The 17,117-nt window shown below is 39.5% G+C and overlaps 1 protein-coding gene across 1 annotated transcript; it reads right to left on the bottom strand.

Annotated features, from left to right (window-relative positions):
- Positions 1–14,177: 14,177 nt before the first annotated feature.
- Positions 14,178–16,702, bottom strand: LOC307042580 (uncharacterized protein). Its single transcript, XM_079686546.1, has 2 exons — positions 15,856–16,702; positions 14,178–15,769 (listed from the first exon to the last, which is right to left on the bottom strand). Exons 1-2 carry the CDS (start codon positions 16,174–16,176, stop codon positions 15,002–15,004), a joined length of 1,089 nt encoding a protein of 362 aa, XP_079542672.1. The 5' UTR covers positions 16,177–16,702; the 3' UTR covers positions 14,178–15,001.
- Between the last annotated feature and the right edge of the window lie 415 nt (positions 16,703–17,117).

The following is a 17,117-nucleotide window of genomic DNA, read 5'->3' as shown; positions in this document are numbered from 1 at the left end:
ACGGCATTGTAATACACGGTCCGGCTGCATTACATATTACAGATCTGCCGTAGTTCTTTATTTATAGAGCCCTGATGAGAAGACCTTTGGAAAAACTGGAAGAAATGCCGCCGAAACTGAATACTTAACGTTAATCATAAATATATCAACAATTAAACAACATCTTCAATTTCTCTTCACACAATACGTCTCCTTGCAGTATCAACCTTAATTCGGCTGACTTTTATATTTGATCTAATTCGTAGATAGGTTATATTTACACCATAACGGTGCACAGCTGATATAAAAGGACTTTGATTTTCTTTGAATATAAGAATGTAAATACTGAGCCTGAAATAGTATAGCAATATGCTATAAAATTATGTGAAAACATGTATAAAACTACACATCTTCAGATGTTGTACATACATAAGTGTCCTACACTAATAATACAAAGTTATTAAAGGTGTGTGCCTTGTGTGCACCACCTAGTGGTTAAAGCACGTTATTGAATTATTGTTTTTATGTGTTATATTTGATTAAAAAAATATTAGGAGTACATACTTTCATAGGGGGAAAGTAGAAGGTCTGTGATAGAAATATAGAATATAAAAAATCAAGAAGATACTGTAAGTGATCTCTACAATAAAACAGTTTAGTGCAGGATGTACAAAGATATTAATAGGAGGATGTGCAAAACAGAAAAACGAATTAACCTTTATTTAAACATTAAATAATACTTTAGATTAAGGTCCTCTTTTAAATAAGTAAAAAACTTTGGGGGTATCTACAGATAAATATTAAGCCTGACAAAGTACTTAACGTCTAATATATTGCTTTCCTGCAATGTTAACTATGTTGAAGCACTTATTTTAACTGATATTATACATATGAATTATACTCTTATGTATGTAGATAGTATAAGAAATGTGCAGAATATGACAGTTTAATGGTGGAGGTACAAACCCATGTTGATAGATGTCTTGTAATGTGCTGTTGAGGAACCTGTGACCCAAGATTTTCATTCATTGCATACACCGTAGTTTTGTATATGATATGTCAATAACCTTTGAGAATCTTGAAATCTTGAAAGGGATGTGCAAAATAGCCATTATACAGTCTTTAATTAACTATTAGTAGAGAATAACGAGTAATGAATATACTTTATTACTCGTTTCCATTCATATCAATTGCAGATAAAGATTTAGTCTTCTCATGCACCAACTATCAAATATCTCTCCTGATTGTTGGCACTTGGCAATCAGGTTAACCTCTGAATTGTGGAGTAGAATTACAAAGTAACAATGAGCTGTCATGTGGGTATATATTAATGCTGCGCATTATGGACACAAGCGATTTTCACCCATTTATTAATTATATGTTTTACATCTGATAACACCAATGTATTTAATACTGGCAACTTCTAATTGTGGGAAAAACGAAAACGTTCAGTAGAGACGTCCCATGGAACATTTTGCGAAACACAATAGCCAGCATGTGTAGTTCTGGGGGGGGGGCGTTCGATTCCAGTTTTGGATAGTCTGGCGTGGTTTTGTTCCATTTCAAACAGCTGTTTGACGCTCGGCGTAACCTTGGCGCACTGCCACTCCAACATCCAATCCCAGCGCTTGAAGATTAATCACGGGGACTGTAGTCCTAAACGATAGCTGGGGATTATGGGTAGTGTAGTGTCTTCGGCCATCCTAAACTCCTAGAGGCCTACGTCTGTTTCCGGTTATTTTCATTTTGAAATTCAGTTCCTGACGGACACCAAAAAAGCCAAAGATTATGGAATCAAACCAATAAATAAAATCAAGGATAATTGTGTGTTATTGGTGAGTAAATAACAGTGTGTTATTTTGAAAAGAATAACAAATTAGAAGGAAAAAAAGATTTAAAAATACAGATTTCAGTATTCTGAGGCTCTCAGCCCCATTTATTTTCCTCACAGACGGCAACAAAAGTCCGAAATTATACGATTTAAAATAAAAGCAATAATTGTGGCTTGATATTGAGTAAGAACATGTTTTTATGAACCACACAGCTTCTGGTCTTCCACGACCCGACCGGAGAAAAAGACGTGCTGCAGGTACGAAACACATTACCAGTAGAAATACATTGCTTTTAAAATCGTGCTGTGCAACACGAAAAAAAGGACAAAATCGTGTTGGTGAACACGAATCAATAGATTAAAAATCGTGTTGGTGAACACGAAATGCCATGAGACTGGGTTGTCATAGCATAGGAGTTCAAATGCAAAGCCTGAACGATGACAAGAGTGAGACTTACATTTTACAAGATAAGTAATACCAGAGCAGTGTGTACGAAATGCAGAGAGCAGATCAAATCCCTGACAGACTCACACACTTTGGTGATGTCCTCATCTGATAATGATGTTTCATTTTTAGCAGCAAAGTAACATTACTCAAGGTATATGTTGGACCCAACTCATGTACAGTATGTTTTGCATCTCCTCAACAATGGTCTGTATAGTTGAGTAGAAACAAACTGTCCCTACAGTTTCAGGTAGATTAACAAAGAAAAGTTTGCAATGAAGCACAAAACCCCTCTTTGTATTAAGCTAGCTGCCACAGAAAGTACAGCTTAACATGCTAACCTGGTAGAGTTAGCTAACGTTAACTAACTTCATGTCCAACTAAAAACCTCTAACGTGTATTGCATTGACGATTTTAAACACAACTTAACTCTCTCAACTTGTAAAATAACGTTAATTTAACATACCCTTAATAACTACATCACTCTTTTCAGGGGCAACACAAACTGCAGAAAACGTTAGCTGCTAACTGTTGTTAGCTAAGACAGCTAGCTCGTAACAATAGCCTCCTAGCAAACTTAAGGTTACGTTAACATTAACTTAACGTTGTAAGAAAGCAAAACGAACCTTGGAGAAATATTTTACTCTCAGACTGGGTGTAATTGTGTAGTGTTGCTTACCTCCAGAAGGACTTTTAGCTGTTTCCCAGTAGAGACTAGAGAGAGCTGTCAGAGCGGTTGCTCTCAGAAGAGCAGCATTGGGCGGACCAGATAAGACCAGAGAAGAACCAGTTAAGCACCAGAAAAGCACAAGAATGGTTCTTGAACCGGTTTGGTTTATTGGCAGTTTGCAAACCACTTAAGAGTACTGGAGTGTGAAACAGAAGCTATTGAGTCAGTGTTGTGGTGCTGTTGCTTTGGTCTGGATCTGTGAGCTAACCACGCCCCGTTCATTTGCATATAAGGAATGGAAATGTCTCATCATGAAATACAAGTCACCTGAAATAAATAAATGTGTCATTATGAAATACAAGTTTCTTGAAATAAATAAATGTGTCATTATGAAATAAAAGTCTCTTGAAATAAATAAATAAATGTGTCATTAGGAAATAAAAGTCCCATGAAATAAATAAATGTGTATTTAAATGTACATGTATACATATGTATTGCCTCATTTATTTATTTCAGAATTTATTTCATAGGCATATTTATATATATATGAATTTATTTAATTATTTATGTATTTATTTATTTAATTTTGGCTTAAATGGCATTCCATACCTATAGAGAAACGCAGTAACGCGTCGTAAAAACCCGGAAGTAAACTTCTTCCGGTTCCTTCTTGAAAAACCAATGCAAATTCTCCATAGGATTTTGGAAAATAGCTCGAAATAAGGTCTGTGGTTGACACACATTTAAGAGAGGGATCACGTTTTGTTCAGCCGGATAATCTCCACATGTCAACCCTACTTTTATAATTTCTGAATCATAAATCTAGTCGCCAAAAGCGAAATGCTAACGTTATGTAATAAACGAACTACAAGCCAGTACAGCAGCAGGGTCGCACGACTTCAACGTCACGCCAACTTAAGATCGTTTCAACTGACTTGCACTGAAACTGCACTTTGAACACTTTAAATTAAATATATTAACATTTTAAACTGTATACCCCGGTTATCTAGGCCCTTTTGGTTTTGTTTAATGTATACCACGTTTATTTAGGCCCTTTTTGTTTTGTTTTATGTATACATGTCACACTGTGGGAAACGATATTTCGATATTTCTGGATGTATAACACATGTAGAATTTTTGACAATAAAACTGAATTTGACTTTCGCATGCTTGCACATTTTAACAAAGCTTTTCATCTTAGCCACACTGAATTTAACTAGAAGTCATGGCTGTGTCAATTACCAGTCTGATATTGTTTTACAAAGATGACAAGAAGAGTGTAGACATGAAGGTGTGCTTACCAGTGTTGTCAGGGCTAGCATGAGGGACAAGGTTTATAGTGTCGGTGAGTAGTGATAGCAAGAGTACCGTTAACCTAGAGTTAATTTATTCACATAATTTATTCACATTAATTCCCAAGCTAATAAAATAAACATTAAAAGAAAAAATACATGGATAAAAGTTACAGTGCAGTCTAAGATATGAATAGTTCAATTAAAAGCAGCGACAAAAAGAAAAGTCTTCAGCCTGGATTTAAAAGTAGTAAGAGTTGCAGCAGACCTGCAAGTTTCTGGGAGTTTGTTCCAGATATTTGGAGCATAATAACTGAATGCTGCTTCTCCATGTTTAGTTCTGACTCTGGGGACAGAAAGCTGACCAGTCCCTGAAGACCTGAGAGATCTGGATGGTTCATCATTTAGCAGGAGGTCAGAAATGTATTTTGGGCCTAAACCATTCAGTGCTTTATAAACAGCAGCAGTATTTTTAAATCTATTCTTTGACACACAGGAAGCCAGTGTAAAGACTTCAGAACTGGAGTGATGTGATCCACTTTCTTAGTGTTAGTGAAGAACCTGAGTAAAGACTTCAGAACAGGAGTGATGTGATCCTCTTTCTTAGTGTTAGTGAGGACTCGAGCAGCGGTGTTCTGAATCAGCTGCAGCTTTCTAATAGATTTTTTAGTGAGACCTGTGAAGACACCATTGCAGTAGTCGAGTCTACTGAAGATAAAAGCATGGACACGTTTTTCCAAATCCTGCTGTGACATTAGTCTTTTAATCCTAGATATGTTCTTTAGGTGATAATAGGCTGATTTAGTAACTGTTTTAATGTGACTGTTGAAACCAATAACTAATTTAACCCGCTGACAAGAGAGCCTACCTCCGAAGATCGTGACTGGCTGAGGGACAGACTCGGGGGCAGGTTTTCAGGAATTTCTTGGCTTCTCTCCCCCGAGCCAGAAGAGGAACACTACAGCTTGGAAACACTTACTGTTCCTGAAATTATCAAATCTGTTGGGCATCAGGGACCTGAGGCAATTGTGGCAAGCATGGCATTGTCTGAGGAGCAACAGAGGGCAATTCAGGTGGCTACCACTGGTCAGCGAACCAGATCAAACTGGCATTTGTTCAGGAAAGGAAGGTTGACTGCCAGCAACTTTGGAGCTGTCCTGAGGTCAAAGCGTGTGACTGCTTCCTTTATTGCCAGGGAGCTTGGGCAACAACAGGCCCTTGATGGTGTTTTGTCTGTACAGTGGGGGACTATGAATGAATGTGAGGGCGTCAGGGCATTCACCACTGCAACCCAGATGCAGGTCCATGAGTCAGATTTGTGGCTCTCCCTATCAGGATTGTTGGGGGCATCTCCAGATGGTCTGGTAGGGTCTTCCGCTGTGCTGGAGGTAAAGTGTCCCAACGGAGCCAGGGAAATGACAATTAGTGAAGCATTGCAAATCAAGGGCTTCTGTGTCAGTAAGGAAGGAGAAACATTCAGCCTGTGTGAGGAACATCCTTACTGGCACCAAGTGCAAGGTCAGCTTCACCTCACTGCAAGAAAGAAGAAGAAATAAAACAATTGTGAATTTTTTTTAATTTACATTTACTCGCCTTTGCAATGTTGTGGTTGTTCGAGTGTTAGGTTTCCTGTCAGCTCGTCTGTTGGGAAGATATAACATATTAGTTTCATGGAAGTCACACCGTCACATATAAAAGCATTAAGACATACAGTGCATAGGCTAAAACAAAACATCTAAAGATATAACCTTGCACTTTGATAAGTCTCGGGAACATTTTCACTATTTTGACATTTTTATAGATGAAAATTGAACTAAAGAAATAAATGGTAGATTAATCCATATTGAAAATAGGTGTCAGCTGCTACACTAATTATAATAGTTATATTTCTTAATTAATTAAGATAAGATATTACTGTATTGATCCCAATTTGGGAAATGTTTGTGTTGCAGCAGCATAACAAGAAAAACAAAATATAAGTTATTATATATACAAAAGTATGTGAGGGATGGAATATTAAATTGAATATAAATGTAAAATGTACATGTGATTTTACGTCCAAGAGAAGCTATGGAGCCGAGAGTTCTCTGCCAGCCAGAGGTGATTTGTTATTAGTTCAATATGTCAAACTGATTTCCCTGACAACAATCTTTAGTTACATGGTGAAACGTTATGCTGCTTGTACTAATTAGACTTATCATATAAGCCACGCAGGTTTTAATAGGATGTATTCATTATCTTTACTTATGTTGCGGTCTTTTCAGCAGCGCCATCTCTAAAACGGCGATACATTCACTACCCATCATTTACATTTCACCGTGACATGGACAAAAATGTAACGTCAGCTTACCTCATGACACGAATCCAGACTCCCCTTTGGAAAACATCGGCCGGGAAACGATAGAACAAGCACGTTTCATGCGAAGACCTGTGGCTGCAACCCGAAGCAAAGCAACAAACCATTGCGTAGCTAACTAGTAGCGCTAGCTTTAGCTAACGTTAGCCAACGAAACGAACTGCAGAGTAAAATTGGAAAACACTGGTAATTAATTATTCTATAATTTGTAAAACTACGGTGTTAAAAACGACAATTTCAAAAATGCAGATTCTAATGGTCAGATATAGATATACAGATACTAAAGATATGGGTACTTGCGATAGGTACTTGCTTTCAAGAAGAACACAGGGGAAAACAAATTTAGCGGGAGTGTTTACTTGTTCGGCGTAATGACTTAAAACGGCCTCGACAATTTCTGTAGTCCTATTCAGCCACTCGGTAACAACCATCGTTTTTCAGACACGTAAACTCTTCAAAAATCCCCAGTGGGGTCACTGCTGATGTATTTAATGTTGTAGAACAAAACGTGATTTATCTCTTAAATTTGTGTCAACCACAGACCTTATTTCGAGCTATTTTCCAAAACCCTATGGAAAAAATGCATTGCTTTTTGAGGAAGGAACCGGAAGTGCTAAAAATGCTAACTTACATCCGGGTTTTACGACGCGTCACTGCGGTTCTCTATTGTGCCTGGTCGTGGTCCCTTCGAGGATCAGGATGACATCATCAGATGGGTGTGTCAGGTGATCATTAGAGAGGAGATAGGCAAAGCATGGCTCTGTGAGCAATATGCTATTATTTGTAAAGAAATCCAGCTACATCTGCATATGTCTTCATGCCTTTGATCACATCGTATGTACGTATTGCTTATGTTTAAGTTATTAACAATTACAGACGATTATTTTTTGAAAATATTGTATTCTGTGGTGTTTAATGCTGGAGATCTTCTGAGTTGTCTCAATATTGTACAAGGTTAATGCAAGGTGAGTTAAATTAATAAATGTAAAAATTGTTGATTAGATTTTAAAATATGATGCCATTTATAACTGTTTAACCCTCTGGAGTCGGTGGAGGCGCATAATTTATGTAATTAATCATATATTTTCGATTATAAGGAGTAGAAATATGACTCATATATCCGCGGAATCGCTGGAAGGGTAGCTTTCCAGCGGGACCTCTTGTGAGACTGTAACCAAGGCACAGCAGCCAATATGGCCGCTCAAAGCAGCTTGACTCGGCGTTAGACTGTGTTGGATTGGTGGATTCGTATGTCCAACAAGGAAATCTCGGCCGGCAGCCATGATTGTCTGAAATGACCAATGGACATCGAGACATCACTAAGGATCTCCCCACCAAGAAAATATATAAACCATGTGTCTCCCATCAGCTTACGTCTGTGAGGAGAGAGAGAGACAGAGAAAATGGCTTAACATTTTTTACAGTTGCCGACTTCGCTAGAGAGGATGGAGTCATAGCAGCGGTGCTAAGGCATGTGGGCCCAGCATAATGTGAGCGCGGAGCGTGTGGAATGTTTTAGTGCGTGCGAAGTGCGCCCCGCCAATTTGTTTCTATGTGTCTGCACAAGAAAGGCTCTTGAGGCGTAGTACCAGGGCCGGTTCTAGACAATTTTCTGCCCTAGGTGAGATTTTAGGCGACATTTTATCTGTAAAGAATAAAGGAAAAATCTCTACAAAAGACAAATACACTGCAGAAACTTATTGACATAGGTAATAGACCTCAAAATGGCTTCAAATGTATTCAGTATTGTATGAACATGTTTGAATTGGGGGGTGGACGTCACATCCTCTAGGGGGGTCCGGGGCAATGTCTCAAGATTTAGAAAAAATACACCTTTATTGAACATATAGTAACACAAATACTACAAATCCACATAACAAACAATCAAAAATGAAAAAGAGTCGCCACTTAGAATTATTTAAGAAAAATAAAAAAAGTTTAAAAAATAAAAAAATATTTTTTTTGTTCTTTTTTTTTTGTTAGCTGGCTGGCACTCCCTAGCAGCGGCGCTCATATTTCAGCAGCGGCGCTGCGCCGCCACTATTTTTATATAGGGGAAACACTTTATTGATATATTCTTTTTATCGATAGTCCAGTGGCGTTTTCTCCTGGAGGCCAAGGGAAGCCAGGCTTCCCCTGTTTTTTCGGATTGTAGTTATCATTTTAATAAATAAATAAAAACACTTTGTTTAGTTTCAGAATTTTTTTTGTTGTGTTTTGCTGCCGGCCCGTCTCTCCCCAATTCTCATTGAGTATTTTACAAAGAGTGAAACAGCGCCCCTCTAGATGTTATGGTGAAACAGTAGATTGCACTCTCTGTTGCGAGAGGAGGCCAGCCGAAATTTGCTTCCCTTGGTGAAAAAAAATGGAGGGATTGACCAATCAGATGAGGCTCACGTCATGCCCCTGCCAACCTGTGATTGGTCAGGGCCATGCCAAGGGAAGCCAGAGGCGGCTGGCTTCCCTTGCCTCACAATCCAATCAAATCGCATCAACTTAGTGGTGCAGTGACGCGTCCCAAAAAGCGGAATTAAGCTGCGCACGGTTTCCCTAGACAAAATAGCAATGGGATTTCTCCATAGGATTTTGGAAAATAGCTTGATAAAAGGTCAGTGGAAAACGAACCTGTTAGGTAAATGCACGTTTTGTTCATTCGGATAATATCCACATGTCTACCCTACTTTTATAATTTTCGAATCATAAATCTAATCGATAGAAGATAGATAGCGTCACTGCACCACTCTAACCGCCGTTAGAAAGTAGCAAGCAACTGAACTGAAGGGTGGAGATTTTGGAATATTTAATCAAAAATAATTGTACTAAACTTCCGCTGCAGCAGCAACAGCAAATACAATCTGATGACAATGCCCAATGCCCAAACTGGAGCTGTGTACAGCGAGGAACAAAGGAGCGAACCGGACGTAAAACGTTAAAGGTCTCCTGATTTAGTTTGTGAATGAATGCTTATTAGAGTTTCGGCTGGAGAGTGCGTGCGGACCTGTCGGTTAGATAACAGGCGTGTGTAAGTCCTGCATCTGTATGATACAAATGTGTGTAAAATGATACCGGGCGCTGTAATCTCTCATCTGGTTACGTTATTACATTGAACACCACACCCCCCCCCCCCCCCCCAAAAGAAAGGACGTATTATTGGCTTCCCCTAATTTTTTCCCCACGCCACGCTACTGCGATAGTCATGAACTTTTTCTTGGGACGAAATAGACTCTCCATTAGCAAACGTTTACTCTGTGTTTTATGTGCAAACGTTATTTTGGTTGGTAAAAGTGAGATGTGTAGATGATTCAAACAATCCTTTATTCGTCCCACAACGGAAAAATTTACAGTGGCTATAGACATGTTTTTGCCATCGATTATTTTATCATACTGTTCTGTACAGATGAGACTTTGTTATCAGATGTATGTATATGTATGTACATGTGTGATTTTATACTGAATGTAAAGTAACTGGAAATACCTGTGTGTGAGAGAGAGAGAGAGAGAGAGAGAGAGAGAGAGAGAGAGAGAGAGAGAGAGAGAGAGAGAGAGAGAGAGAGAGAGAGAGAGAGAGAGAGAGAGAGAGAGAGAGAGAGAGAGAGAGAGAGACTCTGTCCAGCCTCCCAAACTATATTTGTATGTGTGCATTGTTATTTGTGCTTGAGCAACATTTTACTTGAACTTTATTTCAATGAAATTAGTTGTAATTATTGTCCTACATTTCAATTTGTTTTACAGAGATGTTTCACAGCTGCCTGGGCCTAGTGGCCCACAGGCGGCGTTTATCCAGCAGCCAGAACATCCGTCTGTGCAGGCCCCCAGGTCAAGATCTACCGTGGCTCAAGGGCCTTCACCAGAGCCATCACCACAAAGGACCAGAGGACCAGCATCAATCAATCAATCATTCAATGTTTATTTATATAGCCCAATATCACAAATGTTACATTTGTCTCAGTGGACTTCACAGTTTGTACAGAATATCAGTATGACAGTACGACACCATCTGTCCTTAGACCCTCACATCGTACAAGGAAAAACTTCCGGAGAAAAAACCCACAGTTTAAAGGGGAACATGGGAGAAACCTCAGGGAGAGCAACAGAGGAGGGATCCCTCTCCCAGGACGGACAGACGTGGAACAGATGCCGTGTGTAAATCGAAAAGATAATACATTTTACAGCATCGGTAGACCAAATGTTTGGAAATGCATGTGTCTATAATAAGAAGATGCATCCACGAGGATGTCAACAATCCTGTGGGAGCCATCAGGGAAGTAGTGTGATGAGAGTCAGGCAGGACCACAGTGACAGATTCAGCCACGACTCGAAGTCCAGGACTCAGATCAGGACTCAGGATAGAGGATCAAGGACACAGGACCGCAGCAAAAGGATCAGCCACGACTCAGGATCCCGGCATAGACACCAAAATGAAATTTGGGGGAAGCTGGGTTATTCGAAACATGAGAGTAAACAGGTACAGACAGACAGAAGGAAGGAAGGAAGAAGTAAGGTGTCCCCCGACAGTCTAAGCCAGGGGTCGCAACCCGCGGCCCTCGAGCCGCAAGCGGCCCTTTAAGCCCTCTGCTCTGGCTCCCTTGAACTTAGACAAAAGTAAGAAGGAAATAAAATAAAAGTATTTGTAGGACTATTTATATTTTGTTGCACGGTTGAAAATGTTTTGTATCTTGTATTTTGAGGTGACACATAAATAAAAAACAAAACGGTTTTAATTAGGTCAACTAAAATATGCGTCAAATCCTGCTACGGTCCCGCGCGAGCGCCTTTTCTTGGAGGCGAATAACCTGACCCCCGGCTCGATGAGCGAACTATGGATAAATCAAAGAAAAGTATTGGAGGAACACAGGATTTAATTCTACGTGGACAGAGTTCTGTTTCACAGCAAACGATGCTGGTTTACCGGTATGTTTGATATGAAGAGAGAAGTTATCAACGGTGCTGCTGCAGCCTTTACGTATCGAGGAACAACACGGGAGAGGAAGACAGCTGACAATCTTCAGTCATAATTCAATGGGGTATATCATTTATTTCAGAAAACACTTTTTGTTATTTACCATGGAATGCTCTTAGTGTCCCGATAGCAATGAATATATTAAATGCTTTGACAATAAATACTTACAAAAATGTATCTCTGGAAGCCGTAGCGCTTTAAAAAGCACGACCAATCATTTTAGCCGGCCCGTCTAAAATAACTGGATGGCCTACCTGCCTGTCAGCCTTCCATCTGTGCACAAACGGATCTCGTGGCCTCATTGGTCATGCGCGTGCGTGTGTGTTGGAGGAGGAGCTCTGTAAGACAGTGTGAAGGAAGAGGCATATTTTTTCCCGTTGTGTATTTTCAAATTCTAGTGCACTCAAGCTGGTTTCTCCATTCTTACCTACTCTACCTTTAACTCTTTTTAGGGTGCAGCTATATGTTTTATTTATTTCAAAGTGGGCCCATTTTAATTATATATATTTGTCCCTTCAAATGTGCAGAGGACTCCCCAAGTGCTGTGTTTAATTTATTTTAAAGTAGGCCTGTGTATTATTTTTAGATCTCCTTATAGGAGTTATTTGTTTCTTATTAGAGGTTAACAGTTTTATATAATGTAATAAATAGCCTAATAAATGCAAAAAAACTGTAGTTGTTGTCTGATATAACAATAAATACAACTTTATAAGCTATCGAGCTATGAAATATGTTTTGCGGCTCCAGACAAAAAACATTTTTGGAAAAAGGAGCAAAATGGCTCTTTTGGTCAAAAAGGTTACAGACCCCTGGTCTAAGCCTATAGCAGCTAAACTAACGTGTCTACGTACATGGACTCCCTTAGTATAGGTTGAAGAAAAAGGGTTGCAAGTGTTAGAAATTAAAATCAATGTTTCGATGGTATAATGTAGCTTAAACATACCGTCAGTTTAAACTCTCTTTTATACTGAAAAAACAGAAATTCTTGTGCACAAGCAGTTAAGCTTTTATTCTGAAAATCCTTAATTTACGGTTAGCATTTAGCATGTGGCTAATATACGATTTCCTAAAGAGGTGAATTGAGTAGCGAAATGACATGGAGTGGTGCAAACCGAAACCTGGGTCATTCCAGAATTGGAGGACAATTTAGACACCAACATTTTTGAAAAATGAACCTTTTATTTTATAATTTTTTTTAATGTATTTAGGAAAAACAGATAATAAACCATCAAAAAAAGTGATTTGCCCAGCTTGGCATCAAATGTATATTTTCCAATGAAGAATTACCCCTGTTACTCTAATTATAGTAACAGGGTTGAAAGTAACAGGGTTGAAAATCAATGCTAATTTGAGCTTTAACCTCAGGAATTATTGCTAGATGTAGCATGTAATGCTACTTTCCAAGGCAATGACAAACTTGGATATCTAATGCAAGAAAGATAACTTTGAAATTAATATGCTTTATTCTGGTAATATCAGTAACAGGGTTGAGTGGGTCAGAGTGCCACACTCTTTTACGACTGAAAAGATTGTAAAAATATGAAAAATAAAAGAGAGGACTTAGTTTTGGTCTACCCATGGCACTAGCACATGGCTTGCTGATGTCACTTCCACTGTGTCATCTGATTTACAGTTTTTTCACTTCCTGTGCCAATCTAAAAAGGTTTGGGTAACAGGGTTGAACGCATGTTGAGGGACACACCTTCTGTGCAAAATTACTGTTATTTAAAATATGTTTATGATTTAACAAATAGATTTTACCATTACAAGAGACATATATCAATAGAATAATACCAAAAAAAGTAAATAAAATCCCTATTTTAAATGTTATATTTGACATGCAAGTTGGTCACCAAGAAGCGGGGACAAGAGAAAAATGCCATTTTAGGGGATGTTCGAGAGCTATTTGATAATTTAAATAATATTTTGAAACCACTTTTTCTACAATTTTATCCACATTGTGTCTCAAGACAAGTATGTTTAACACAACAAGTGCATGTTTTAGCATTTTGGGCATGGATTATTAGATTTTTTATATGGGGGACATGAAATGTCCTCCAATTCTGGAATGACCCACCTACTGATTTAACACTACAACTATAGATGTCGAGATACTACCATGCTGAATATTAAATGAAAGTACAGTTTATTTGAATACATTATTGTTTACAGACGAGAGTAGCATGTGACAACATCCGGAAACCAAACCAGCCGTGAAGTATTTTCTGTATATTTTGGAGTATTGATTACAGCGTTTAGAATGTGTTACATGAAAAATGATGAAAGAGAATATGAGGAGAAAAGGCGGATTAAGCATATATTGAATGTGAAAAGTACCAATCCTCTGTTTAAATGCAACAACGGACATTAGAGACGAGGCGAGCCGGCTGGCGGGGAGGAGCCAGCAGAGGATATATATGGCAGCACCGGACGAGGGATTCGCTCTCTTCTCTTCTTGCTCATGAGAGCCAGATCACAGCTGTTTTCTGCCTGAACAATATTATGTCTGTAACACTACCGTGCCTTTTTTAATTAAAGTATCCCATTTGAATCTTTTCAGAGACTCCATTTAGTCTCATTTTAAAGCTTCTCTCCTGGACACGAGAATAAAGAACATATTTAACAATTGGTGTTTCCCTGACGTGATCCTCGCACAACCGGGAGACCCGCTGGCATCCGTTAAACACACAGAGAGCTCAAATCAACTACGTAAGGTGAAACCTGTTATATCGAATTCTTCAATAGTTTATGTAGGACAATGTTAGTTCTGTGTGTTTGACGGCGGCCAGCGGATCCTGAAAATAGCTGTGCAATTTAAGTTAAAACAAGCCTAAATCGATAATCATTGGTATCTTACCACGTGGCGTTGCTTTGTTACAGGCAGGGTGAGTTCAATTTCTTTTGTTCTATTTAACCCTGCATGCTATTCGTTTGTCTGTTATTACATGTCGGTAGGGTGACCACCTGCTAAGAAGCCCAAGGGGGGACAAGGGGTATGTTTCTGAGGGACAATGTGGGACACTGCCCGGCGCGGAAGTGGTTTACCTATTTCTAGCACATACCATCTTACATAGTACATTAATAGTGCCCTATTCCACTAGACATGTGTAATATCTGATGTATGTCCATCAATAGGCCACCAATGTGTATTTCTTTCTAAATAAAGATTCATAACATTTTGAACAATGAATTGGCAAATGCTATTTAACTTAAGCAATTTATTCACTTCAAGCAACATTCATGAGAAGGTTCCAAATGTTTTTTCAGTATAGACACAGGAGTGCGAACCCATCAACATCACAAGGTGACAACAATGCAAAAAGTTGCCAACATAAAATCCTATGCAGAACAATGACATTTTCACCTAAAAGGCAACTGTAACCTAAAAATGGTAAATTTGCAACCCTGTAAACAGTCCACCAATGTTCAAAATCAATCAAACTACATCTTAGAGAAATGGGATATTAACTAGTTTTCTTCAGGTTTCTTCTTGAACTTGTATTTCTTGTTGGAGCGTACAGCATTGAGGAGAGCCTTCTCTTTCACTACATAAGAGTAGAAGTCCTTGCAACTGAATGTGAAGTTGCTCTTCACCTGGATTTCTGACTTGATGAGGTTTACCGAACATCTGTTCCTTGTGTCTGTCCAGCATCCTGTCATCAGTGAAAAGACCCTCTCCACTGAAGCATTGGTGATTGGTACACTCAAGAGGAAAGAAGCTAATGCTGTCATGTTTGGTGTGTGTGTGTGCTTGAGTAAGGTGGCCCACTTCTCAACGACTGAAGCTTCTGACTGCACAATGGCCTGTTGGTGTGGCAGAACAACACAATACTCATCATATAGTGCATCCATGTCCAATTGCTTGCTTAGCTGCAGGACTTCTACAGCTTCACAGAGATGGGTGAAGTTGAATGGGCTCTTCTGTAGTGCCAGGCTAGCCACTTTCTTCTGGTAGTTGGAGTCTGAGAAGTCATAGCGCTGCTCCAGGTAAGTGAGAGAGGACTGGTAGAAGTTGCACATATCCTCTCTGAGCACAGCTGCCTGCCTGTCTGGAAACTCCTGGAAGAGTACACCCGTCTGGGCCCCAAAGAAACCATCACTCTGTCGTTGCTGTAGCTTGGTTTTTAGGGTGAACATCATATCGTAGAGCTCACAGACAGTCCCATCTTCTCGCTCCAGCACCAGCACAGTGTCGTGGAAAATCTTCAGCGCATTGCTGAGGAAGGACAGGTAAACCTAAAAGAAGTAAGATGAGTCAATGATCACTCTTTGCATTATCATAATTTCTCTTATCCCTGTTGAATGCAATTCAAAATAATTACCTGTAATTCAAGGGGGTTGCCCACACTCGTCACCTCTGCAGCAGTGACTTTGTCAGCTAGACAGTCGTTTTTGGGTCGGAGGAAAGCATCCATAGATTTCGATGTCTCTTTTTGTTGGACATTTTTCTTGTGTGTGTCAGTCAGTCTGTGTCGTTTGACATCGTATTCGCCTCCATGTCCGATTGAGAAGGACGTTTTGCAAATGTCACAGAAAACCCTCTCACTATCCCCCTCAACAGCCTTCAGCCACACATATTCCCTCTCCCACTCTTTCCTGTACCCACACCTTCTCTTTTTACTTACTGGTGCTTCAGACGCCATTTTCTATAGACAAGTTCACGCGACAAAACCACGGGTAGCGCGGCATAACCCTACACAAATGCACTTCATTTCCGCCGGAAGTCTTTTGCACAGCGTCTGTCGCCGCGCGTGCGGCCGTTTGCTTTCATGACGACGACGCAAAATTTGACAACCTGGTCAGCAGTTATACTGGGGGGTGGGTGTGGCAACTGTAGCGTGCTGAACTAGTCTCAAGTAATGCTAGTTTGGCTGCCAAGAGCTCAAGAAGCTAGAGCGAGCAATTCTTTTTTGAGCAAGCATTGATTATGCGTGACATGGTCTCAATTTGCGGGACGCATGAATTGGGGTTCAAACGCTGTGCGTGCACGCGCTACGCGGGACGGGTGGTAACCCTACATGTCGGCCAGAGGCCAATCACTTAAATAGGTGTCTTTTGTTGCGTTTTAAGTTAACGTGAATGGTTTTAGGCCATTAAGCAGTCGGGACTGCTTGAGGCAAAGACACAGCCAAAGTTTGAAGCTAAGGTTATTGGAGTGAGTGTTTTTTGTTAACAACAGTGTAAGGCTGTTTTAAAAAAGTCATTTTTCAAGGAAAAGGCCTGAGGAGTTTGAAGCTTTCAGTGGTTACTTTATTTCTGTTTTCAAAAAGACATTGCATGTGGATTACGACGAGAAAAAGCGACATTCGTGCGTTAGATAGACGATATTCTTCTGATAGTGTTTGGATAGCGTCCCATTTTGTCCCATAATAGCGTGTTTAAACAGAGGAGATGACCATACTGGCTCTTAAAGTCAAAACATTTACGTACATGTGTAGACGGCTATGACGTAAGGGTATAAGGCCCATTTATCATTGTAAACTAAATAGAAATGTTATTTTAAACTACAGTGTTGTGTGTTGAATTTACTAGACAAAATATCACCCCACCATTATTTCAACTCCAGGTGTTTTCTCAAATCCCT

This window comes from Notothenia rossii (genome assembly GCF_949606895.1).
Source record: "Notothenia rossii genome assembly, chromosome: 6".
In the NCBI taxonomy this organism is placed as follows: domain Eukaryota; kingdom Metazoa; phylum Chordata; class Actinopteri; order Perciformes; family Nototheniidae; genus Notothenia; species Notothenia rossii.
The sequence above is the reverse complement of the archived record's forward strand: the minus strand, read 5'-3'. Positions and strand labels throughout refer to the sequence as shown.

Bases quoted from the DNA above. Each gene is read 5' to 3' on its own strand.
- LOC307042580 (XM_079686546.1), bottom strand. From the start codon at position 16,176: ATGGCGTCTGAAGCACCAGTAAGTAAAAAGAGAAGGTGTGGGTACAGG. The intron at 15,770-15,855 runs GTAATTATTTTG...TACTTCTTTTAG, and splicing joins GCAACCCCCTTGAATTACAG to GTTTACCTGTCCTTCCTCAG.